The sequence below is a fragment of the Manis pentadactyla genome, chromosome 11, assembly GCF_030020395.1.
Source record: "Manis pentadactyla isolate mManPen7 chromosome 11, mManPen7.hap1, whole genome shotgun sequence".
Taxonomy (NCBI): Eukaryota; Metazoa; Chordata; class Mammalia; order Pholidota; family Manidae; genus Manis; species Manis pentadactyla.
The window spans coordinates 1,910,745-1,935,756 of NC_080029.1; the positions used below are offsets into that span (position 1 = coordinate 1,910,745).

Genomic DNA, 25,012 nt, shown 5'->3' on the forward strand with positions numbered 1-25,012 from the left:
GTCAATAAGGAAACCAACACTAAAAGAGTCAAAGGCAAGGATAACAATGACCCTGCACATCAAAGCCAGCAGGCCAAGACCCAAACTGTGTGCACAAAAAAATTTGCAGATTTCAATGCTTTTAACTAGAAAGACTGAAAATATTAATGAAAATTCATCTCAAGAAAACCAAAGCAATAACAGACACAGGAGAACTAAATTAACAGAAAAAAGCATAAACCAATCAGTTAAAATCCTCCACCTTTCCTCTCCCCAACCCCAAAAAAACCCTACACAAACTGACAAATCAAGAGTAAATTCACTGAAAATAACAATAAAATAAGCTAAGCACCTTGTAAAATTGTGCAGTAAAGTATTAATCTGGCAGGCCTGGGTTGTCCACACCCTGCATATTTCAAAGAAAGGTTCAGCTCCTTGGAATATCCTGCCTCAAAAGAGCGTCTCTGCTTACCTGAGGCCTTAGACACAAGAAATCGTTTATGGTAGCAATGACTAATGGCAGGGACCTTGGGCCACGCAATATCAACGTGACCTCCAGAGGGGCTAAAAACCAGGTCAATAAGGTCAGCCATGCAGGCACCCCAAAGCTACATAACCAACCCTTAACAGAACCCTGGACTCTGAAGCTCAGGTGAGCCTTCCGGCTGGCAGTGCCCCATGTCTGCCGCCACACGGGGCTGCGCAGGACTCGCGGTGCCTGCAGACGGCACTGGGGGAAGACGGTGGAACCCTGCACGCGGCCTCTGCAGACTCTCCCCGCATGCCTTTCACCACAGCTGTAACTTGTGCTACCAGCTGTAACAGACGTGACCCCAAGGATACCAACTGTTCTGAGCTCTGTGAGGCCTTCTAGTCAACCACTGAACCCTCAGGTGGCCCTGAGGACCCCCTTGACCCCCAAACAGATCTAATCAAGAAACAAAGGGCGGACAACATTCAGAATGAGAAAAATGATGTTACCACTTTTGAAGTTGTAAGAATATTTCTTATAACTGTATGTAATTACACTGTATAAAAACATACATAATTAATTACATATATAATGTACACATTAAACAATATGTATTACATATTATACATAAATATTTATAAGTAAATATTTGTGAGTTATTATGTAGACATAATAATTGTATTATAAATATATGACATATATATTCTATTAAAGTTGGAAACGGGATGTACCTCCTGGAATGCTGATCACTACTCTCTGTATTGGTGCTCAACAAACATTTGGTAAGTCACCTTTATTTGCATTCAAAGAATTTATAAACGTACCTCTCTAATTCTCTTGATTTGAATATAATTTAACCGTCCCCAGTCAAGTTCATCCTTTAAATACATAAAAGCATGATATTCAATATGAATGTAACAATTAGAGTTACTTTGGCTGCTATAATACATATATCTCACCCAAAGATATATACCAAAAAAATAATAATATGGCTGCCTCTCAACGGCAGCTTTCCCAGGTCACTCATGTAGTTCGGGGGAGGCTCCACCTGGGCCTGGCAAATGTAAGCACGCAGACTGACTTGGCAACAGTCTTTCCAACCTGATCAGTTTAGAACAACAAATCCAGACCTCCCAAAAAGGAAAAAAAAAAAGTGGAGGCTGACAGGCTGAGTTCTTTTATGCCCATCATCTTAAACTTAGCTGAAAATAGCAGGAAGAAAGGCTTCAGGGTCTTAGCTTTGGACCAACACATCCTGGCACACAGCCCCAGGCTCCCGCACCCACAGTTGAACTGGCACCCGCACCAGAGGCCCACACCCCGGCAAGAAGCAGCACAGGCTCCAGGGCAGGCCCAAGAGCTGCCTCCAGATGGGACAGTAGTGACAGGCAGCGCAGCAGCCAGCCCCCAGGCAAGGCCGCCACCTGAGGATGATCTACGTGCCCCCCACTCAGGTCTGGAGCCCCCACTTCCCACACAGCAGCACTCAGGCTGAGCTGGAGAAGCCCAGGGACTGCTCCTGGCCAGGCCCGAAGAAGCCACGTGAGCAGCCGTACCAACCTTGGGGTGCCGGAGCTCTCCTCTCTGTCGGCAAGCCTGCCACGCCTGAAATAATGAGCCAGTGTCAAAACACTTCACTGGCTAATTGAAGCTTTTGTAAAAGTCCAGTTTCAACACATATGACCACAGAAAATTCACAAATTTAATTTTTTCAACCAAGTTCATAAACTCGGACTCCCACCCCCATCTACTGCTCCCAACACAGCTCTTTTAATGCTGCACAGAGCAACCCCACCACACCTGACTAGGGAAAGCTTACGGCATGAAAACATGCTAATGGGGTGCATAGCTGCTGTCGCAGCTGGCATGGGAAGACTTACTCTGAATGCCTCAATGAGTGCGATACAGTCACTCTCACTATTGCCAGAGAAATTCACCTTGTTCCTATGAACAGGTAACAAACGATGTCATTCAATACCATTAAAACAAAGTGACTTTTTAAAATATGAATGTCAAATACCTGTATCCATCGAGATGCTGCCTTAAAGGCATTACAAAAAAATTCTTCAAAGAAAGAGCTGCCGCTAACAGGAAGAACAAAGAAGACAGGACGGTCAGCACGGCCTCACACACCCCCGAGACGCGTCCTTGTTCTCGCACTCACCTATGATGAGGCACTCCTCCAGGCACCCAAACACATGTCCCAGGACTACAAGTTTACCCAGCTGCTGATTAACAGGGAGCTGGGCCAAAACCCTTCCTAGGAAGGTCAGTTCACCATCGTGGGGGTTTTCATCTTCCCTCTGCCTGCTGACAGCAAGGGCTCCGACCTTTATAAAACAAATTAGCACTATTAGCAAGCACTGGTGTGTTCACTCTTCTGTCCCTTAAGGCAGGGAATCTAAAACAGGAAATGAACACCAGATTCTGGTGAGTGACGTTCTAAAAGATACTTAAGTGACTTATGAAAGATTGATGCTACCAAAAAAATTTTTTAACTTGCTTTTTGGAACTTAGATCACATTTTGTTATTTATTAAAAAGGTTGATACTGGGAAGTAACATTCAAGAATTCCCCTGCAAAAGTCTGCTTAGCTCACAATCTAGCAACTATGGCATGTGCACAAGACTAAACCAGACCCAAGAGCTGTATAACGGTGGGAGCTCACAGCAAAACGCACTGCACTGTGTATAGACAAAACTCCCGTAACTTGAAAAAGTGTATCAGAAACACAAGCAGGTATCAAAATAAAGACCCCAGAGGCTCCCCCAACCTGGGGGGCCCAAAGCAGAATGTCCACAGCCCTGGCGAAGAACACGCAGCCCAGGTGCATCTTGCAAAAAGGCACCGCCGTGCTGCACAGAGCACGGACAGGGCGAGAGTGGGGCGTGGGGTCAAACAGGCAGAGCAGTCTCCAGCAAAAGCAGGAGATAGCCAGCAGGAGGCAACGGGGCGGCTTGGAGGGAAGGGGACGGGGAGGCTGAAGGAGCACCAGCAGGTGGAGCAGCGCCACCTGGAACCCTGTGGTCAGTCCGCACGCCTTCAAAGGAGCAGCATTCAAACAGCAGTGGCATCAATCGCTTTAACATCAGCGTGAGGATATACCTACAAGGGCACATTAAGCACCATCCCAACCTCTCCACACTGCCAGCAAACAGTCAGCGTGTGGGAGGGGAAACATCCGAGGGCTGAGAGAATCTGCAGAAAGGCCATGGGGCTTTCAGAAGGAGTGCGCATGGAGCGGGGACCTGCAAGCAGTCCGCATTCTTCCAGGCACATGCTGATCATTTACAAAAGTCCGAATACCTTAACGATATCGGTATTATGAAACTTTCAAAATTTACCAAAAACAATCTTAGTTTTTCCCCAGCAATAACAAATATCAGGCCTACCTCCTTTAGTAGAAGGATGGTCCGTTCGATGTCACTCAGGCTAGGTGGAGAAAGGGCAGTTGCCAGCAAAGCTCTTGGTTCACCCATGTCCAGTAACTTCACTTTCAATATTGTGCTTCCTAATGGACAACGCTGAAAAGAACACTTAAATTTAGTAATAACGGGATGACTAAATCGATTTACCTATAGTCATTACTAGTGCTTTAGAGAAAACAGAAGAGAGGAGAGAGAAAGCAGCAGAAAGAAAAACAGAGTGGAGACAGAGAAAGTGAGAGAGAAGGAGCAGGGGAGAGAGAGCACAGCAAGGTGGGAAGGAAGGGACAGGGAGGCCAGCCCACAGCCACCAGGCAGAGAAGGCAGGAGGTGGCTGCAGCATGAAGGACAGCCCCGTGACCCCAGCGCCACCCTTGGGAAGGCTCCCTCTCCCTAGAAATGGTCAGTGTGTTCAGGGAAGGCCCTGAGCAGTGATCAGTAAGTGGTAAACCAGACTGGGATTAAGACAGGCTTGGGCAGACAATGATTTTTCTGGATAAAAATTATACAACACTTAAAATTATATTACTTAGGCTGTTCGGAAAAACCCCATCTACGAAAAATAAACTTTGAAAATACCCCAAGTGTATTACCAACATCTCCGGAACAATGTGGTCAGGGATGGAGTTGTCCCAGAAATCTTTGTGGATCAGTCTGTAACAATACCCTTTAGATACGCGTCCAGCTCGGCCTTCAAAGGAGAAGCATTCACGGGGCATTTGGCATTAATTACTTTAATATAGGAGTAAAGATATATTTAAGAATAACCATTAAGTATTAAGAAAAACCTCTGTTATCTTCCACCAGTCCAAGTCAGTAAAACCTTTAAAGAGTAAGCTAGCCTTAGAAGTCATCCTATCAACACAGATTAAGTGCTGACCTCTACTCACTAATCTATGGTATAAAATCCAATGTGTACTTCTAAAGAAAACAACCTTGGCCCCAATATGCAATGGAAATTAAGACATTTTACATAACCTGCATTTCCAGCAAATGCGTAATTCACACTAATAAATGCACAGAGGTCACTAAAGAAGCCAGTGCGAGACGCTGGTGCTCCCGCAGTGACGTAGGTGCACAATGAGAAGGGTGCAGGAGGCTGCCACCACCTCTGTCTGTCCTCACACCCCCACAAAGTGAGGTGCTCATATGAAGGAATGATGACACACCAAGCACCCAGGCCTGGCCTGGTCCTCAGAAGCCATGAACAGCTCTCTTCTACTGTTTCACTTATGGAGTAGAAACTCTTCTATCCCAAAATATAATAAAAACTTCTAAAGGGAGGCTCCCCAGCTTTAAAAACTAGGGCAGCCCAGGAAGGTGCTTTCCTTCCCAGGTGGGGAGTCAGGAGAGACAGGGGTCTGGACTCCTGACCCCTACCACCACTCTGAGGGGCCAGTCTGACTTCTGCCACCATCAGACCGCAGCCTCATGACAGGCCTGTCTGCATGGGGAATCCCAAGGTAATGACAGAAAACAGAACCCACAACCCCTGGAACCAGGTGAGTTCAGCAGAGTCACGGGATACAAGATGCACACACAAAACCTGCCCCATTTCTATATGTTAATAATGGACATGTGAGACTAAAAATGCAACGCCATTCACACTCCCTCCGAATAGAACGGGACACTCAGGTCTAAGTCTAGGCTGCACACAGATCCTTTGGTTAAGGAGCCAAAGACAACCTGTTCCCAGGCCTGGAAGACGCAGCGTGGCCAATCGCCAAACCTCCACCACCCAGTCTGCAGGCTCAGCTCCCGCCACAATCACAGGCAGGCTTTTCGTAGCTGTCGAGAAACTTACGCTAAAACGTGCACAGAAAGGCAAAGTCAGATAACGACAACTTGAAAATGAAGACTGAAGAGGAAGAAGCACCATGGGGTGACTCCAGTGGTTCAGGCAGTGAGGTGTCGGTGGAGGGGAAGGCAGATCTCCAGGCAGTGGCCCACACAGACCCACACCGGCACTCCCTGGCGCTCCAGAAGAGCAGAGCGCCCAGCGGAAGGTGGCTCAGTGGCGCTGCAGCCACTGGACACCCACAGGCAAAGAGACAAACGCAGACCCCAACCACACACCTTCTCCAAAACCCAGCGCAAACGGATCTCAGACATAAACGTGGAACATAAAGCTAGTAACCTCTTATAAAGTAACTCAGAAGGAACATCTCTGCTACAAGGTGAAGAGTTCCCACATGTGACCCCAAAAGCAGTCTGCAAGAGGAAGAACTGATAAATTGGACCTCATCGAAACTTAAAGCTTTTTCTCTACGGAAGACCTTGTTAAGAGGATGAAAGACAAACTACAGAATGGGCTGGGAGAAAACATCTGCAAACCTGACATCTAACAGAGGACTAGCCTCAAGGTTACATAAAGAACTCGAAACTCAACAGTGAAAATACAAACAATCCAGTTAGAAAGTGGGCCAAAGACATGAACAGACATTTCACTAAACAGATAATAAACTGAAACTAGCCATAAGGACGTGGAGAAAATGGACCTCATATGCTGCTGGAGGAAGGTAAGATGGTACTGCCACCGGGACACTGTTTGGGGCAGTTTCTCATAAACTAACATATACTTACCACATCATGCAGGAATTTGCTGGGGTTTATCCCAGAGAAATGAGACCTCAGGTCCACAAGAACCTGTCTGCCTACCAATATTCAGTGGCCTTGTCATCGCCCAGAGCTAGAAGCCGCTCAACTATCCGTCCACAGGCGAACATGCTATGGACTCAGCCACTAAAGAAGGCACCTGCTGCCACGTGCAGCAGCCCAAGGGTCTACAGACCTTGTGTAAGTGAAGCCAACATCAACAGGTCACATGCCACACGATGCCACTCACACAACGTTCTCAGGAGGACAACACTCCGAAAAGCAGGTGGGCAGCGGGCAGCACGTGCTAGGAGCCGTGTGACTGTGGGGGTGGTTCCTTCCAGGTAGTGGGCAGCTCTGTATCCTGATCGTAGGGATGGTCACGTGAATCTATACACGGCGTCCAGCGTTAGAGAAACGCAGAAACGTGTAAAACTGTGAAACGGACTAAGACCTGGGGTCTATGTGCTGCACCAACACCAGCCACCTGGTTTTGTCACCACAGTGTGGTTATACAAGATGTCACCACTAGCAAGCCAGGGGACAGGTGCAGTATCAAGGGACTCTACTATTTCTGCAACTTCCTACAGGAGCAAAATTTTCTATTACAGAAATTTTGAACAAAAAAACAGATGAAGGATAATACTCCTATAATTTCAAGAATGACCCAAAGATAATCACTGTTAACATTTCTGTGTATTTATTTCTAGTCATTTTTTCTAAGAAGGTTTTTTTTGTTTTGGAGACTTTTTTGGAGGGCACAGGTTAGGCACAGTGAGACGGTAATAGTTTAATTAATCTTTTTGTTCTTTCAACTTGGTAACAACATGTAATTCAGTATGAGTTTTTTTTCCAAAATGATGAAAAGTTCTTTATGTTCATACAACTAATTAATATTTTCTCTTTACCCCTCTCCAGGCAGGTCATTTCCAGAGAGGTGACACTGCAAAGTGGCTGAGGATGTGGGCTGAAGCCAGACCTCTGGGTCCCCATCTCAGTCCCACCACTTCCCAGGGTAGCCTGGCAAGCTGCTGCCTCTGTGTGCCGTGGCTGCACCACTGAGAAATCGGGGTGTCGACAGGGTACTGACCCTAGGGAGGCTTTGAGGATTAAATGAGTAGGTACACATAAAACACTAGAACCCTGCTCAGCATGTGTAAGCATTCGGCAAATATTGTCCCTGTTCTACTTTTTGACAAACTTTAGTGCCCATTGGGGATTCTTGCTGGCCCTTCACCATCCTCCCCAAAGCTCCCTAGCAAAGCACAAGCCACTTCTCAGGCCACACCAAGAAGCCCGTCCCCACAGGTGACTGCAGCACAGTGACTATGTCGCGGCCGCACCTGTCCCATGGCCAATGCCCCTGACCTGCCTGAGGCCCCCTCCCCCGACTCCCCAGGTACAGCACATGCTCCAGCTGGAAGCACAGACACTCGGGCTGTCAGTCAAGGAGGCCACCCACCGGCGCCTGTAACCACTCACCAAAAGAGTTTTGAATCCACTAGGAGAGGGGATGGTGCTGAACAGACAGGAAGCTTATCCATTATGTACAAACACTGCCACTGATTTAGTGGACAAGGAGTCATGGGCCTAAATGGAGAGTCTGAGAATATGCTTAAAACAAAATTGGTTTCAACAAAGGAGTAAAAATATAAACAACTAAGTTTTTTAAAGACACCTGAATGTGCCACCAACCCATGGCTGTGCTGAGACACAAACATCTTACCTTTTCTCTGATTACAACTGGTCTTAGAGGCCCAAGTCAATCGCAGACTCTGATAATTTGTATCTTCATCACAAACCAGAGTTCTAGTCAAACAAAAATCTATAACTGGCATTAAAAAAAAAGAATGTAAACACCATGCTAACAAGAAATAATTGTATAATAATCACAATGCATCATGACAAAACAATATGGAACATGCAGGCTTTAGAACTGGTATACACACAGAAGCCTCTAGAAATGCACTGGCCATTCTTACGGCCCAGGACAGTGAGGCTGTGGTCACATTCTTTCTCCTAAAGACTGGGGGGTCTCTGGGCACAGAGCACAGGCCCTAAAGACCCAGCATGTCACTAGCGTTATCTGGGCTGCACCTGAGACAGCTTGTCACTGGGTACCACGGCAGTGCAGAGCAAGGCTGAAATGGGACTGCCAGGGTTCGGATCCTGGGCGTGCGTGCATGTGTGTGTGTGTGCGCGCGCGCGCGCGCGCACGCACACAGGCTGGGGCACGTTCCTTAGTTTCGCTGTGCTGCAGTGTCCTCATCTCTCAGACCTGCTGACAGATGCCCGCCCTGACTACAGCCCGGGCTGCACAGCACAGGCAGGGTGCCGTCCTGCCCCCACGCTGAGGAACATGGCAGCACTGTCCTCACTGCCCCCTCCCCACCCCCTGCAGCTCGCTGCCCTGGTATTCTCCACATTCCTCACTTCGCTGGCCTGTCTCTCTCCCCTCCCAGCATCCCCGTCCCACCATGCACCCCACACCAGCATCACCACACCTCAGTCTCAGTTTCAAGCACCTGCTATGGAGGGTGAACTTCCAGGAGAACTGCCCCTCCCCATCTGAACCCCACCCCACAACCCTCAACCCCCGGCAGATGGCCTGCTTCCCAATGACCAAACTACAGGCCCATGACCTGATACTGGAACCACGCGTGGAATTCCCTCACAGCCCCCCGACCCCACCACGCAGGTCAGGGGCCGAGCAGGAGAGCACACAGGCACAGGCCATCCCCCCTTTAGCCTCCAGGAGACACAGCCCAAGCCTGGCGCCCTACTGCTCTGGACCTGTCCTCAAGGCTGTGCCCCGCTCTCTCCGCACAGGAGGGTGGGCCCCTGATGTGGAGGCCATGCCCACTCCACCCCCTGGCATTCCCCAGCCCCTCCCCTACCACCCAGCCACGGGGCCACTGGGCCCCCCAGCCCCTCCCCCATCCCTTCCCCAGCCACGCCCCTTTCTTGCTTCTCTTCATGGCAAACGCCTCCCAGATGCTGTCTGATGTCACTTCCTCCCGCCACCCCTCCGCCTCCTTCCTGAACCCATTCGAAGCAGGCTTAGCCCCCACTGAAACTGCTCTTGTCAAGGTCAGGATGGTGGCCACGCTGCTGATTCCCATGGCCAGCCACCAGTTCTTCTCACTTTGGCCCACCACCAGTGCAGTGTGCCACTCACCTCGTGCCCCAGGCGCTCTCTACTTTGGTTTCTAGCACCTGGCTGGCTGACCTGCGGCTCCTCTCCTCCCCACCTGCCCCCTCCTGTGCCCTCTGCAGAGCTCAGCTGTCCACTGACCATACCCTGCAGGTCTGCAGACACAGCCACCTGCTTCCTCAGCATCCCTTCCTGAACCTCTGGCCGTGTCTCCAACCTGCCACACCCAAATCCAAGCCACCTGCTCCGCCCCTTCCCAGGCCCCATCCTGAGTCAACCTGGAGCCCCCATAATCCCAGAACCAGATCCCCCGGCAAATCCCCACAGGCACTGCCTCCAGAATCCACCCTCAACTGGCCATTTCTTCTGCCTCCTGTTCGGAACCATACCAATTCTTGCCTAGACCGTTGAGGCACGTCCCTTTCTTCTCCTTTGCCTTGTTTGGTCTATTCCACGTGCCTCTGCCCAACGAGCTTCACAGAACGTCATCCCTAAGTCTTGACTCTCTAACGGCCTCCATCTCATGCAGTAAAACCCAGAGACTCCTGGGGGCCCCGGGGAGGCTGCCGTGGCCCCCATCACGCCCCCTCGGCTGCCTTCCACTCTGCTCGCCCGCTCCGTTCCCGGCCTCCTTGCTGGCCCGTGCTCTTGCTCAGGGACCCCGTACCCGGTGCTCCTTCTGCAGAGTCACTCTTGCAGCCCCTGCTCCGGGCCGCCCCATCTACCATCTCCGCTGCCCTCCCCATTACTCCTGCCCCGCACTCCCCGTACACACCGTCATCTCATGTACAACGTGTCACCTCACGTACTGTCTGTCCTTCAAAAGCCCACCTGAGTGTGTCACGAGAACACAGACTCTGACGGTTTGGCTTGCTGACCCCCCCAGGACCGGGCCTGTCCTGGCACGGGGACACTGATGCTGTCTTCCCTGGTGTCTCTCAGCCACCCTGTCCCTGCCACTCCCTGAACCACGTCTCTCCATGGCTCATTCAAGTCTTGTTCAAATGCCTCTTCCTCTAAGGGAGTTCCCACATCGCCCTATCTAAAAGGTCATTTTTATTGGTGGAGCCAAGATGGTGGCGTGAGTAGAACAGCGGAAATCTCCTCCCAAAACCACATATATATATGAAAATATAACAAAGACAACTCTTCCTAGAATAAAGACCAGAGGACACAGGACAATATCCAGACCACATCCCGGCCTGAGAGAACCCAGTGCCTCGCGAAGGGGGTAAGATACAAGCCCCGGCCCGGTGGGAGCCGAGCGCCCCTCCCCCCCAGCTCCCGGCGGGAGAAGAGCAGGCAGAGCGGGAGGGAGACGGAGCCCAGGACTGCCGAACACCCAGCCCCAGCCATCCGGGCCAGAGCACAGACACAGTGCGTGCCGAGGGGGCCCTGGATGCTAGGGAAACAGGGCAGCAAGAACAGTGAGTGGGCACCAGAGGCCTGGCGCCGGAGGACATAAGAAAAGTGAGCGGCCATTTTTTTTTTTTTCTGTTCAGTTTTTGCAAGCGCTTTTTGGAACTCTTAAAGGGAAAGGGACCCCAATACTAGGGAAACAGGGCAGCAAGACCGGTGAGCAGATGCCTGAGGCTGGCGCCGGACAATAAAGAAAAACGAGCGGCCATTTTTTATTTATTTATTTTTTTTAATTTAAAAAAAAATTTTTTTTTTTTGTGGTCGTTGTTTTGTTTTGGCGGGTGCTTTTTGGAAGTCTTAAAGGGGCAGGGCGGGACACTTAATCCAGAGGTAGGGAATCCGGGATCTCTGGGCACCCTAACCCCTGGGCTGCAGGGAGAAGGGAGGCCCCTTACGGAGATAAATAGCCTCCCAGCAGCTCCTGCTCCAACGCGACTCCACCACTTTGGAGTAGCTGCCCGAGCCAGGCCACGCCCACAGCAACAGCGGAGATTAACTCCATAGCAGCCGGGCAGGAAGCAGAAACCCAGTCTGCGCGCAGCTGCCCAGCACAAGCCACTAGAGGCCGCTGTTCTCCCAGGAGAGGAGGGCCACAAACCAACAAGAAAGGAAGTCCTTCCAGCCGTCACTCGTCCCAGCTCTGCAGACTATTCCTATCACCATGAAAAGGCAAAGCTACAGGCAGACAAAGATCACAGAGACAACACCAGAGAAGGAGACAGACCTAACCAGTCTTCCTGACAAAGAATTCAAAATAAGAATCATAAACATGCTGACAGAGATGCAGAGAAATACGCAAGAGAAATGGGATGAAGTCCGGAGGGAGATCACAGATGCCAGAAAGGAGATTGCAGAAATGAAACAAACTCTGGAAGGGTTTATAAGCAGAATGGACAGGATGCAAGAGGCCATTGATGGAATTGAAACCAGAGAACAGGAACGCATAGAAGCTGACATAGAGAGAGACAAAAGGATCTCCAGGAATGAAACAATGTTAAGAGAACTGTGTGACCAATCCAAAAGGAACAATATCCGTATTATAGGGGTCCCAGAAGAAGAAGAGAGAGGAAAAGGGATGGAAAGTATCTTGGAAGAAATAATTGCTGAAAACTTCCCCAAACTGGGGGAGGAAATAAACGAACAGACCACGGAAATACACAGAACCCCCAACAGAAAGGATCCAAGGAGGACAACACCAAGACACATAATAATAAAAATGGCAAAGATCAAGGACAAGGAAAGAGTTTTAAAGGCACCTAGAGAGAAAAAGGTCACATATAATGGAAAACCCATCAGGCTAACATCAGACTTCTCAACAGAAACCCTACAGGCCAGAAGAGAATGGCATGATATATTTAATGCAATGAAACAGAAGGGCCTTGAACCAAGGACACTGTATCCAGAACGACTATCATTCAAATATGAAGGTGGGATTAAACAATTCCCAGACAAACAAAAGCTGAGGGAATTTGCTTCCCACAAACCACCTCTACAGGACATCTTACAGGGACTGCTCTAGATGGGAGCACTCCTAGAAAGAGCACAGCACAAAACACCCAATATATGAAGAATGGAGGAGGAGGAATAAGAAGAGAGAAAAGAAAAGAATCTCCAGACAGTGCATATAACAGCTCAATAAGTGAGCTAAGTTAGGCAGTAAGATACTAAAGAGGCTAACCTTGAACCTTTGGTAACCACGAATTTAAAGCCTGCAATGGCAATAAGTACATATCTTTCAATAGTCACCCTAAATGTTAATGGACTGAATGCACCAATCAAAAGACACAGAGTAACAGAATGGATAAAACAGCAAGACCCATCTATATGCTGCTTACAAGAAACCCACCTCAAACCCAAAGATATACACAGACTAAAAGTCAAGGGATGGAAAAACATATTTCAGGCAAACAACAGAGAGAAGAAAGCAGGGGTTGCAGTACTAATATCAGACAAAATAGACTTCAAAACAAAGAAAGTAACAAGAGATTAAGAAGGACACTACATAATGATAAAGGGCTCAGTCAAACAAAAGGATATAACCATTCTAAATATATATGCACCCAACACAGGAGCACCAGCATATGTGAAACAAATACTAACAGAACTAAAGGGGGAAATAGACTGCAATGCATTCACTCTAGGAGACTTCAACACACCTCTCACCCCAAAGGATAGATCCACCGGGCAGAAAATAAGGACACGGAAGCACTGAACAACACAGTAGAGCAGATGGACCTAATAGACATCTAAAGAACTCTACATCCAAAAGCAACAGGATACACATTCTTCTCAAGTGCACATGGAACATTCTCCAGAACAGACCACATACTAGGCCACAAAAAGAGCCTCAGTAAATTCCAAAAGATTGAAAACCTACCAACCAACTTTTCAGACCACAAAGGCATAAAACTAAAAATAAACTGTACAAAGAAAGCAAAAAGGCTCACAAACACATGGAGGCTTAACAACACGCTCCTAAATAATCAATGGATCAATGACCAAATCAAAATGGAGATCAAGCAATATATGGAAACAAATGACAACAACAACACTAAGCCCCAACTTCTGTGGCAGCAAAAGCAGTCTTAAGAGGAAAGTATATAGCAATCCAGACATATCTAAAGAAGGAAGAACAAACCCAAATGAATAGTCTAATATCACAATTATCGAAACTGGAAAAAGAAGAACAAATGAGGCCTAAGGTCAGCAGAAGGAGGGACATAATAAAGATCAGAGAAGAAATAAATAAAATTGAGAAGAATAAAACAATAGCAAAAATCAATGAAACCAAGAGCTGGTTCTTCGAGAAAATAAAGGAAATAGATAAGCTTCTAGCCAGACTTATTAAGAGGAAAAGAGAGTCAAAATAAATCAACACTATCAGAAACGAGAAAGGAAAAATCACGACGGACCCCACAGAAATACAAAGAATTATTAGAGAATACTATGAAAACCTATATGCTAACAAGCTGGGAAACCTAGGAGAAATGGACAACTTCCTAGAAAAATACAACCTTCCAAGACTGACCCAGAAAGAAACAGAAATCTAAACAGACCAATTACCAGCAACGAAATTGAAGCGGTAATCAAAAAATCAAAAAACTACCAAAGAACAAAACCCCCGGGCCAGATGGATTTACCTCGGAATTTCATCAGACATACAGGGAAGACATAATACCCATTCTCCTTGAAGTTTTCCAAAAAATAGAGGAGGAGGGGATACTCCCAAACTCATTCTAGGAAGCTAACATCACCCTAATACCAAAACCAGGCAAAGACCCCACCAAAAAAGAAAACTACAGACCAATATCCCTGATGAACGTAGATGCAAAAATACTCAACAAAATATTAGCAAACCGAATTCAAAAATACATCAAAAGGATCATACACCATGACCAAGTGGGATTCATCCCAGGGATGCAAGGATGGTACAACATTCGAAAGTCCATCAACATCATCCACCACATCAACAAAAAGAAAGACAAAAACCACATGATCATCTCCATAGATGCTGAAAAAGCATTTGACAAAGTTCAACATCCATTCATGATAAAAACTCTCAGCAAAATGGGAATAGAGGGCAAGTACCTCAACATAATAAAGGCCATCTATGATAAACCCACAGCCAACATTATATTGAACAGCGAGAAGCTGAAAGCATTTCCTCTGAGATCGGGAACTAGACAGGGATGCCCACTCTCTCCACTGTTATTTAACATAGTACTGGAGGTCCTAGCCACGGCAATCAGACAAAACAAAAAAATACAAGGAATCCAGATTGGTAAAGAAGAAGTTAAACTGTCACTATTTGCAGATGACATGATACTGTACATAAAAAACCCTAAAGACTCCACCCCAAAACTACTAGAACTGATATCGGAATACAGCAAAGTTGCAGGATACAAAATCAACACACAGAAATCTGTGACTTTCCTATACACTAGCAATGAACCAACAGAAAGAGAAATCAGGAAAACAACTCCATTCACAATTGCATCAAAAAAAATAAAATACCTAGAATGAACCTAACCAAAGAAGTGAAAGACTTATACTCTGAAAACTACAAGTCACTCTGAAGAGAAATTAAAGGGGACACTAACAGATGGAAACTCGTCCCATGCTTGTGGCTAGGAAGAATTAATATCGTCAAAATACCATCCTGCCCAAAGCAATATACAGATTTGATGCAATCCCTATGAAACTACCAGCAACATTCTTCAATGAACTAGAACAAATAATTCAAAATTCATATGGAAACACCAAAAACCCCAAATAGCCAAAGCAATCCTGAGAAAGAACAATAAAGTAGGGGGGATCTCACTTCCCAACTTCAAGCTCTACTATAAAGCCATAGTAATCAAGACAATTTGGTACTGGCACAAGAACAGAGCCACAGATCAATGGAACAGACCAGAGAATCCAGACATTAACCCACACATATATAGTCAATTAATATTTGATAAAAGAGCCACGGACAGACAATGGCAAAATGACAGTCTCTTCAACAGATGGTGTTGGCAAAACTGGACAGCTACATGTAGGAGAATGAAACTGGACCATTGTCTAACCCCATATACAAAAGTAAACTCAAAATGGATCAAAGACGTGAATGTAAGTCATGAAACCATTAAACTCTTGGAAGAAAACATAGGCAAAAACCTCTTAGACATAAACATGAGTGACCTCTTCTTGAACATATCTCCCCGGGCAAGGAAAACAACAGCAAAAATGAACAAGTGGGACTATATTAAGCTGAAAAGCTTCTGTACAGCAAAAGACACCATCAATAGAACAAAAAGGATCCCTACAGTATGGGAGAATATATTTGAAAATGACACATCCGATAAAGGCTTGACGTCCAGAATATATAAGGAGCTCTCACGCCTCAACAAACAAAAAACAAATAACCCAATTAAAAAATGGGCAGAGAAACTGAACAGACAGTTCTCCAAAAAAGAAATACAGATGGCCAACAGACACATGAAAAGATGCTCCACATCGCTAATTATCAGAGAAATGCAAATTAAAACTACAATGAGGTATCACCTCACACCAGTAAGGATGGCTGCCATCCAAAAGACAAACAACAGCAAATGTTGGCGAGGCTGTGGAGAAAGGGGAACCCTCCTACACTGCTGGTGGGAGTGTAAATTAGTTCAACCATTGTGGAAAGCAGTATGGAGGTACATCAAAATGCTCAAAACAGACTTACCATTTGACCCAGGAATTCCACTCCTAGGAATTTACCCTAAGAACGCAGCAATCAAGTTTGATAAAGACAGATGCACCCCTATGTTTATCGCAGCACTATTTACAATAGCCAAGAATTGGAAGCAACCTAAATGTCCATCAATAGATGAATGGATAAAGAAGATGTGGTACATATACACAATGGAATACTACTCAGCCATAAGAAAAGGGCAAATCCTACCATTTGGAGCAACATGGATGGAGCTGGAGGGTATTATGATCAGTGAAACAAGCCAAGTGGAGAAAGAGAAATACCAAATGATTTCACTCATCTGTGGAGTATAAGAACAAAGGAAAAACTGAAGTAACAAAACAGCAGCAGAATCACAGAACTCAAGAATGGACTAACAGGTACCAAAGGGAAAGGGACTGGGGAGGATGGGTGGGTAGGGAGGGATAAGGGGGGGAAGAAGAAGAGGGGTATTAAGATTAGCATGCATGGGGTGGGTGGGAGAAATGGGAGGGCTGTACAACACAGAGAAGACAAGTAGTGATTCTACAATATTTTGCTATGCTGATGGACAGTGACTGTAAAGGGTTTTATCGGGGGGACCTGGTATAGGGGAGAGCCTTGTAAACATAATATTCGTCATGTAAGTGTAGATTAATGATACCAAAAAAAAAAAAGCAGTTTCTGTGTGGAGACCTCCAATGAGTTCTACACAAGGGTATAAAGGGCATATAAAAGTGTAGGCAAAGGATCTGTTTGTGTTTATACAGAGGATCAAAGCCTAATTTGGCTACCCTGAAAATGAACTAAGATACGATATGAAATAGAACTTCCAACGTCAGCACTCTGGAAGACTCATGACAGAAGATGATCATCAAAAAACCCCAACAAAGATCCACGCACTGCTACAGCTGTAGATGCACTCATCCCACCAGCTCCTGGACTTGCCATGGGAATGAAGAAGGAGATATCTAAGCTGGCCTGTGCATACAGTAAAACAACAAATTTGACTGGATCTATACTGTTGGAACTCAACCAAGAATTAGGAGAAGTGCAAATTGTAGTGCTCCAAAATCTTACAACTACAGACTATTTACTGTTAAAAGAACATATGGGATGTGAACAGTCCCCAGGAATGGGTTGTTTTAATTTGTCTGATTTCTCTCAGACTGTTCAAGTTCAGTTGGACAATATCCACCATATCATAGGTAAGTTTTCACAAATGCCTAAGGTGCCTAACTGGTTTTCTTGGTTTCACTGGAGATGGATGGTAATTACAGGTATGCTTTGGTTATGTAACTATACTCCTATTATGTTAATGTATGTGCACAATTTAATTAGTAGTTTAAAACCTATACATGCTGAAGTTACTCTACAAGAAGATATGTCAAAGAAATAATCAATCTTCCCATGTTTTCTTCCGTCTGCTACTTCTATAGCTTTTCTTCTTCCTTCCTAATTACAACCCTTAAATAGAATTCGTGCCTCATATCAAATTTACCGAGTATCATAATTCTTTCAAGTGGTAAAGATACCTCAAGACAAATGCTGGGCATAGAAGCCACAGGGCATAAATATGCAAAGAAGTAAAAAGCTAACCTTTTCAAACAATAAGGCTTCTCTCTCACTTACCAACTTTACATTTCCCTGTATGGCTCCGGAAGATGACTGGTTAGCCAGAGACGGGTAAGATTCCTCAAGGGAGGAACAACCTAAGACAGGCACAGTCGCAGGGGGGCCATCAGGTGAGAAATTGGGGATCAACAGAGGTGAGGCTTAGAACCTCACCCCCTCCCCCGTTCTGAGAGAAATCTTCTGCATACATGGATGTTTTATTGCCCTTGTGTAGCTTGGATTAACACATAGTCTACAGGCACACACCTGATCATCTACACGTGCTCTCTTACAACACTAAACTATGTTTTCTACCTTTATCTTGTAGCTACCTACCACTTCAGCATTTTATTAAAAAAATAATAATAAAGAGAGAAATGTGGTATCCACATATAAATCAAGTATAAAAATCAAATGAGTATTCATATTTGAACTGACTGTTTATAGTTCATAATGCATGAGCAAAACCGAAAGTTTCTGTGATGACTGACCTTGTACTGTTCACCATGTAACTTATTCACTATGTAAGAATTTGTTCTCCATGTAAGAACTTGTTCGTTATGCTTCAGAAGATTGGAGACTGATGAAAATTAGGCTTGGGGTGGATTAATGATTGTGCATTGAGCATTGACTCCCCTATACGGAATTTTATTGTTGTTAACAACCATTTGATCAATAAATATGAGAGATGCCCTCACAAAAAAAATAAATAAATAAAATAAAAGGTCATTTTTCCCAATAACTGAAAGCTCTTTTTCAGATTTTTTTTTCCTACGTAACACTCACCTCCACCTGCAAGTATGCATATTTCCTACCCAACTGTCCCTCTCTCCCACCAGAAGGCAGTCACCCTGGGGGCAGGGCCTTGTGTGTGCCCATCACTGAGCTCCTTGCACTGAGAACAGTGTCTGGCACATGTGAGGCTTCCAAATATGAATTAATGAACTTAGAAAATTCATTAAGAAAGCCATCCCACAAAGTAATGAAGGACTTGTGTGTAGAACACCAAATACGAGGGCTTTGCTCCCACGAGGACGTGGTATGCTTCTAAGCTGCCCTCAGTAACCCTACAATACCCAAGCCCGCACATCACCTGCCCCATCACGGAACTGCACCTGGGTGGCCCCAAGCCTACTACTGTCCAGACGGTCATTTGAAACGCCCCCAAGCACCTCCCGACAGGAACCTCGCCCCGAAGGCTGCCTGCGGGATGTGGTGTGCACACGGGTGAAGTGCTGACCCACAGGAACGGGAGACCCTGCACGACCTCACTTTTCTTCCAAACGGGGGGAGAGATGGAGGAGGAGGACGAACAATTCCGGGGGACGCCTCTCAGGCTACGGTCATGCCGTGGGGGAAGGCGAGGGGTGCCTTACCGTACTTGACGTCTGGGACGGTGATGGAGCTCTCTGTGATGTTGGTGGACAGAATGATCTATCAGACATCAAAACAAAGAACCTGATGTTTTTACATATACTGGAAATCACCAGGCAAAGTTTTAAAAAGCCAACTCAAAAATGCTTTAAAAGCTTCTTAATGTAAATACCGGACTCAAGTTTTGAAATGAGATATTCGCCAGTTTATGCAGTCACAGTTGATCAAGGGCCATGGCAGGGGAATGGTTTGGTGCAGTCCGGGCTCAAGAGCCACACCGGCTTGGAAACCCAGCAATGATGTAATGCCTACCCTAACAGGGTTGTTGTGAAGATCGTCAGATAATGCACGTAAAGCACTCAGAGCCACCCCACGAATTGGGCAGTAAGCGTGGGCTGTCACCTGCAGTGCTATCTTATCATTATGGGACACCAGGTTGGGGTCAGGCACAGCAATACTGCTGTGATTTAAGTACAGGTGTATATTATAGTTAATTTTCCTAACAACTTGCAAAGTATGATTGACTTTACTTTTAAATGACAAAAAGAAGTCTTAGAAGTGATGTGCTCAAAGTCACACAACCACAGGTGACAGAGGACAAGTCCTCTGTTCAGTTCCACATGTGGCTGTCCACCCCTACACCTCACGGTAAAATTACATCCCATCCCTGCTGAAATCCAGGGGCCCACAGGAAGCCCTGGTACAGATACCTAGCAACACAGCAGGTCAAGAAAGGAGCCATGGGCAGCTGTCTCTGACCCCAGATATGGCAGGCAGCTTCAGGGGCCTGCAGTTACCCAGAGGCAAAAAGCGCCACCAGCTAAAACACAGAAGAAGGGCTGAAGCCTGGGACTTGGGGACACCCTGGAAGATGGAGGCTGCGCCTAGAGACCCAGAACATGGCACATGAAATCAAAGGCACAGGGTCGCATGCTTGGGGTCCCTGATCACCTCAAGCAGCTCCAGAACAGTTGTGGTGGGACGATCCCACCATGCGAGCATAACCTGAAATCAAAGAGATCTTCCTGAACTACTGCGAATGTGAGTTCTAATCAATGTCGCCAGAGCAGTGCTGGGGACACCAGGAACAGCCTCATTGTTCGAGAAATGCCAGGGAGTAAAGGTGTTGAAATCTACTGGTAACAATGTCCTGAAGATGAATTTAAAAACCTTAGCAAAGCAATGTACAAAATAAAATATGGCATTAAATAACATATCTGGCTCTCAGGCACGTACCTGCTTACTAGCTACAGAGTACATCGTACAAATAAGCTGACATGTTAGCATTTTTCATTAGCAGTCTAAAGAAAATGCACCTGAAGTGCTTAGAACTTGTCTCCCAGTTTTCCTACCTTTCTATACCCAGGAACTGGGCTTAAAAACACATTATTCTGCTCTTCTAAAGTCACACTTGAATGGAGTGGATAGACCTGTAACCTAAGAAACAAATTAACAAAATAAAATGCCCATGAAGCACAGATACACATGAAAACTTACTAAATAAACTATTCATTGAGGTAATTAGGATTATTTCAGTAAAAAGCAACATAATGATTTGGATTCATTTTAAACACACCTTTTGTGAACCATGTTTGTAAGAAGTTCATGCATATGGTTTATCTCACCCAGACCTAGAGAAGAAAAAGAGTGGGAAAAATGAAGATTTATATTTACTGCTACAAACCAACCTTTAAATTAAGATGACATCTCTTGCAAAGAAGTCTCTACCAATTCATTTTATTGGACTTTTTTTTATCTTCTTTGCCCAAGTACATCAGAATTAACGTTAAAACGTACAACAACACTGACCACTGGTAACTCAGAAATATGAGAGAAACCATATTCTTCCAGTGCTCAGCGTTTTCCTTCCCACACAGTGATTGCCCATGAGTGTGGCTGTGTGAGCCATTTTACAGTTCTTTTTTTGGCTGATTTTCCAAATTTCCTACGGTGAGCATGCAAAATATTACAACCAAAAAATATTTTAAAGATCTTGGTCACAGAGATGTGTGAAATTTTTTCATTAGGCTTAGGAAACATTTGTTGGTATGAAAAGCCTGCATGTGCTTTTGTCTCACCCTGAAATTATCAACCCCATTATGGACTGAACTGCATCCCCCCAAAAGATGTTAAGTCCTAACCCCAGTCAGGACCTCAGAACTGACGGCTTGTACTGCATGCGTCTGCTAGTGCGACTAGTCGCAATGAGGTCACCCTGGAGTGCAATGGGGGCTCATTCCCACAGGACCGGGGTCCCGATGGGATGCAGGGAAGAGACCCCTGGAGAGCAGGCCCTGCAGCAGTGGGGGCAGAGGTAGGGGGCAGCCCTGGAAGCGGGAAGAGGTGAGGATGGACCCTCCCCTTGGAGCCTCAGAGGGAGCGGGGCCCTGCTGACACCTTGGCTTTGAACTCCTGGCTTCCAGAAAATAGACAGAATAGATCTGTGTTGCTTAAGCCCCCCAGTCTTTAGTACTTTGGTACAACAGCCCCAGGACACTAACACAGAACCAGTCCCAGGAGACCAATGAAAGATACATAAACTTGAATACACATAAACACATGACATGACAGAAGACAATAAACTGAACTGTGAAAAGCATTTCTAAACATTTTATTCCAACAGTGTTTGTCAGTTAAGAAGCACCTCTCTCATGGGAGGTCTCATTAAGCTCCTATCACCGTGGCTCTGCTTTGGTCATTTTTTTCCTCAACACAATGCTCTGCACATAGTAGTCTTTGACAGTATTTACTCGGGCAAATGCAACTCTGCCCTACTACCAGCTAATGGGTGCTTCCTGGATGCACACTAATCCCTATCAACCTAAGCAAAACAAAACCACAGTATGACAGGTGAATGCAGCATTCCAGTGACTCTCGCCTGTGCTGTCTGCCCTCCACAGCGTCAGCGCACACACACAGCTTCTGACATAGCGCCTTCCAACGACAAACCTCCAAGTTACTGTCGTGAGGTTTCATTCGGCTATGCCGCTCAACTAAAAATACCAAAAACATCACTTCAAAAGAGTATAGTTTAACATTAATTAATCTTTCCGAGGATTGTGAGGGCCTATTTTCTCAAATGCTGACTCAGGAACTCAAGGACTACCCTGATGATTCTCATCGCATTATGGTAACAAAACTATAATTAAACCAGCTCTAAATGTAGAAGGGGCTCTTAGCTCACTTGTGTAACCATCTACATGGAATCATTCACAAAGCCAATCATTTTGTTGAAAATTCTGAAGGGAAAGACTGTCTTCAAAAAGTGGAAGTCCTCTTTATCACTTTTAGCCATAGGAGGTTGCTGTAATCGGTCAAACTGAAAACCACATTTGCTAAAGGGCTGAAAGGAATGAGCAGCGAACAGCATGTCCTCACGTGGGCTAGACACACAGCCTTGTGCAGGGAGCTGACTCCAGGCCTCACACTCAGGACACTCACCTGGCAAAAACGCCAACACACTGCTCCGCTCGGACACAGGCTGGGCGCCCGGCAGGGTCTTCTTCCTGTTAAAATGTGAGGTGCACAATGCTAATCGAGGCTGACCTCTAGGGCACACGGCCCAAAGGTAAGCCGTGGCTATTGCTAAAAACGATGCATCAGCTGTACCAAACACACGATTCTGGTGCCAGATGCCATTAGGAGGGGAGGGTATGGGGGGCACGTCAGACATCGCTGTTCTTTCTTTTCTATTTGGTGTGAGCCTAAAGCTGCTCTAAAAAATCAAGTCTATTTAAAAGGAAAAATATCCACGAGCCCATAATGACATTAAAAGAAAGTGATGTAGGGAGAAAAGAGGCAGAGTAATAAAGGGTGAATCAAGGGGGAGGCTCAAGATGGCGGCGTGAGTAGGGTGGAGGAAATCTCCTACCAAAACCATATATATTTTTGAAAATACAACAAATACAACTATCCCTAAAAGAGAGACCAGAAGACACAGTACAACAGCCAAGCTACACCTACATCTGGGAGAAGTCAATATCTCACAAAAAGGGTAAGATACAAAGCCCTGACCCAGCAGGACCTGAGCATTCCCCCCACCCCAGCTCACCAGCAGGAGGAAAAGAATCAGAGTGGGAAGGGAGTGGAAGCACAGGACTGCTAAATACCCAGCCCTAGTATCCTGCACCAGGAGCACAGACACACAGTGCATGGTGTGCTGGATATCAGAGGCATGAAAAGTAAAATCCAAGGTGGCAACTGCGAGCAGGTCCCCACAGCCGGCTCCCCTGGGACAAAAGAAGAGCGGGTGCTGAAGGGCCCCCACCCATAAGATGGCGAACTTCCTGCTTCTCTTCCGGGTCCTCGGTTCCCGCCAGCGCCACCTGAAGCCCAATCACCCCTCGCCCCCCTCCTAATCCCAGCACCTAGCCAATAGCCAACAGCCCCGTAAAAGTGACACCTCAATCACCCCATGCCCCTTCCTATATAACCCAGCACCTTTCCCTAATAAAGCAGAACTCTCCGGTGAATTGCTGCTGTGTGTCGCTCCTTCCTTTCAGGTGCTTTTTAAAACTCTTAAAGGGACGAGGGTTTAACAGCTGGACAAAATCATCCTGGCACACTCAGCCCAGCAGGCTGGGAATCCTGAGGAACTTCAGGTGCCCCACCCCCCTGCCAGGTAACCCAGCCCTGAAGCCCCTCACTGCAATAAGCAGCCAGCCATTCATTTCCCCCCCGGCTGGTGCTGCAAGCAGACCGGCTGACCCACCACAGCGGCGGAGCAGCCAGAGAGTGGCCCCACCCACAGCAACCACCCAGAGTCTCCTCCCAGTGCACAGCTGCCCAGGACAGACACAGAGGCAGCCGCGGGCATGTAGCTGCCCAGCACAGACAGAGGAAGCCAGAGTAAGGCCCAGAGGGCATGAAGGGGCACCGTTCTCACAGGAGAACACACCCTATGCAACTGCCACTCCTTGCAGGGCTCTAGGCTATCCCGAGGGCCACCCCACCCACAGCAGCTCAGAACATTATCCCAGAGACTGCCCCCTGTCTGTGGGTAACCGACACAGGCAGTGGAAAAGGGCAAGGTGACCAGCAAGCAGGAAGGGACTTTGTTCTCCCAGCTCACACACGCACCACCTGTCTATGACCACTTCTATTGCCATGAAAAGGCAGAAGAATCTGGTCCAGTCAAAAATCACTCAGACAACCCCAGATAGAGGCCTGGTGAGAGAGATATAACCAATCTTCCTGAAAAAGAATTCAAAAGAAGTCATAAGCATGCTGATGGACCTGCAGAGAAATATGCAAGAGTTAAAGGATGAAGTCCTGAGGGAGATTACAGAAATGAAACGATCTCTGGAAGGGCTTAAGAGCACACTGGATGAGGTGCAAGAGACTGTTAATGGAATAGAAATCAGAGAACAGGAACGCAGAGAAGCTGATGCAGAGAGAGATAAAAGGATCTCCAGGAATCAAAGAATATTAAGAGAACTGTGTGACCAATCCAAACGGAACAATATTCACATTATAGGGGTACCAGAAGAAGAAGAGAGAGAAAAAGGGGTAGAAAGTTGTCTTTGAAGAAGTAATTGCTGAGAACCTCCCCAAGCTGAGGGAGGAAATAATCTCTCAGACCATGGAAGCCCACAGATCTCCCAACACAAGGGACCCAAGGAGGACAACACCAAGACATATAATAATTGAAATGGCAAAGATCAAAGTCAAGGAGAGAGTATTAAAGGCAGCCAGAGACAGAAAAAAGGTCACCTACAAAGGAAAAGCCATCAGGCTCTCATCAGACTTCTCAACAGAAACCTTACAGGCCAGAAGAGAAT

General features: G+C 46.4%; 1 protein-coding gene across 2 annotated transcripts in view; it reads right to left on the reverse strand.

Annotated features, from left to right (window-relative positions):
• TDRD9 (tudor domain containing 9) overlaps window positions 1-25,012 on the reverse strand; it is a 134,007-nt gene that overhangs the window by 66,197 nt on the left and 42,798 nt on the right. For both annotated transcript variants that reach the window (XM_057488085.1, XM_057488086.1), the window contains 12 exons: window positions 22,674-22,738; window positions 20,809-20,863; window positions 20,585-20,669; window positions 19,235-19,292; window positions 8,198-8,302; window positions 4,470-4,567; window positions 3,844-3,975; window positions 2,616-2,781; window positions 2,472-2,535; window positions 2,332-2,395; window positions 2,012-2,056; window positions 1,276-1,329 (listed from right to left, as the gene is read on the reverse strand). In XM_057488085.1, the coding sequence (XP_057344068.1) occupies window positions 1,276-1,329; window positions 2,012-2,056; window positions 2,332-2,395; window positions 2,472-2,535; window positions 2,616-2,781; window positions 3,844-3,975; window positions 4,470-4,567; window positions 8,198-8,302; window positions 19,235-19,292; window positions 20,585-20,669; window positions 20,809-20,863; window positions 22,674-22,738 (991 nt within the window). The remainder of the gene's footprint in view (window positions 1-1,275; window positions 1,330-2,011; window positions 2,057-2,331; window positions 2,396-2,471; window positions 2,536-2,615; window positions 2,782-3,843; window positions 3,976-4,469; window positions 4,568-8,197; window positions 8,303-19,234; window positions 19,293-20,584; window positions 20,670-20,808; window positions 20,864-22,673; window positions 22,739-25,012) is intronic.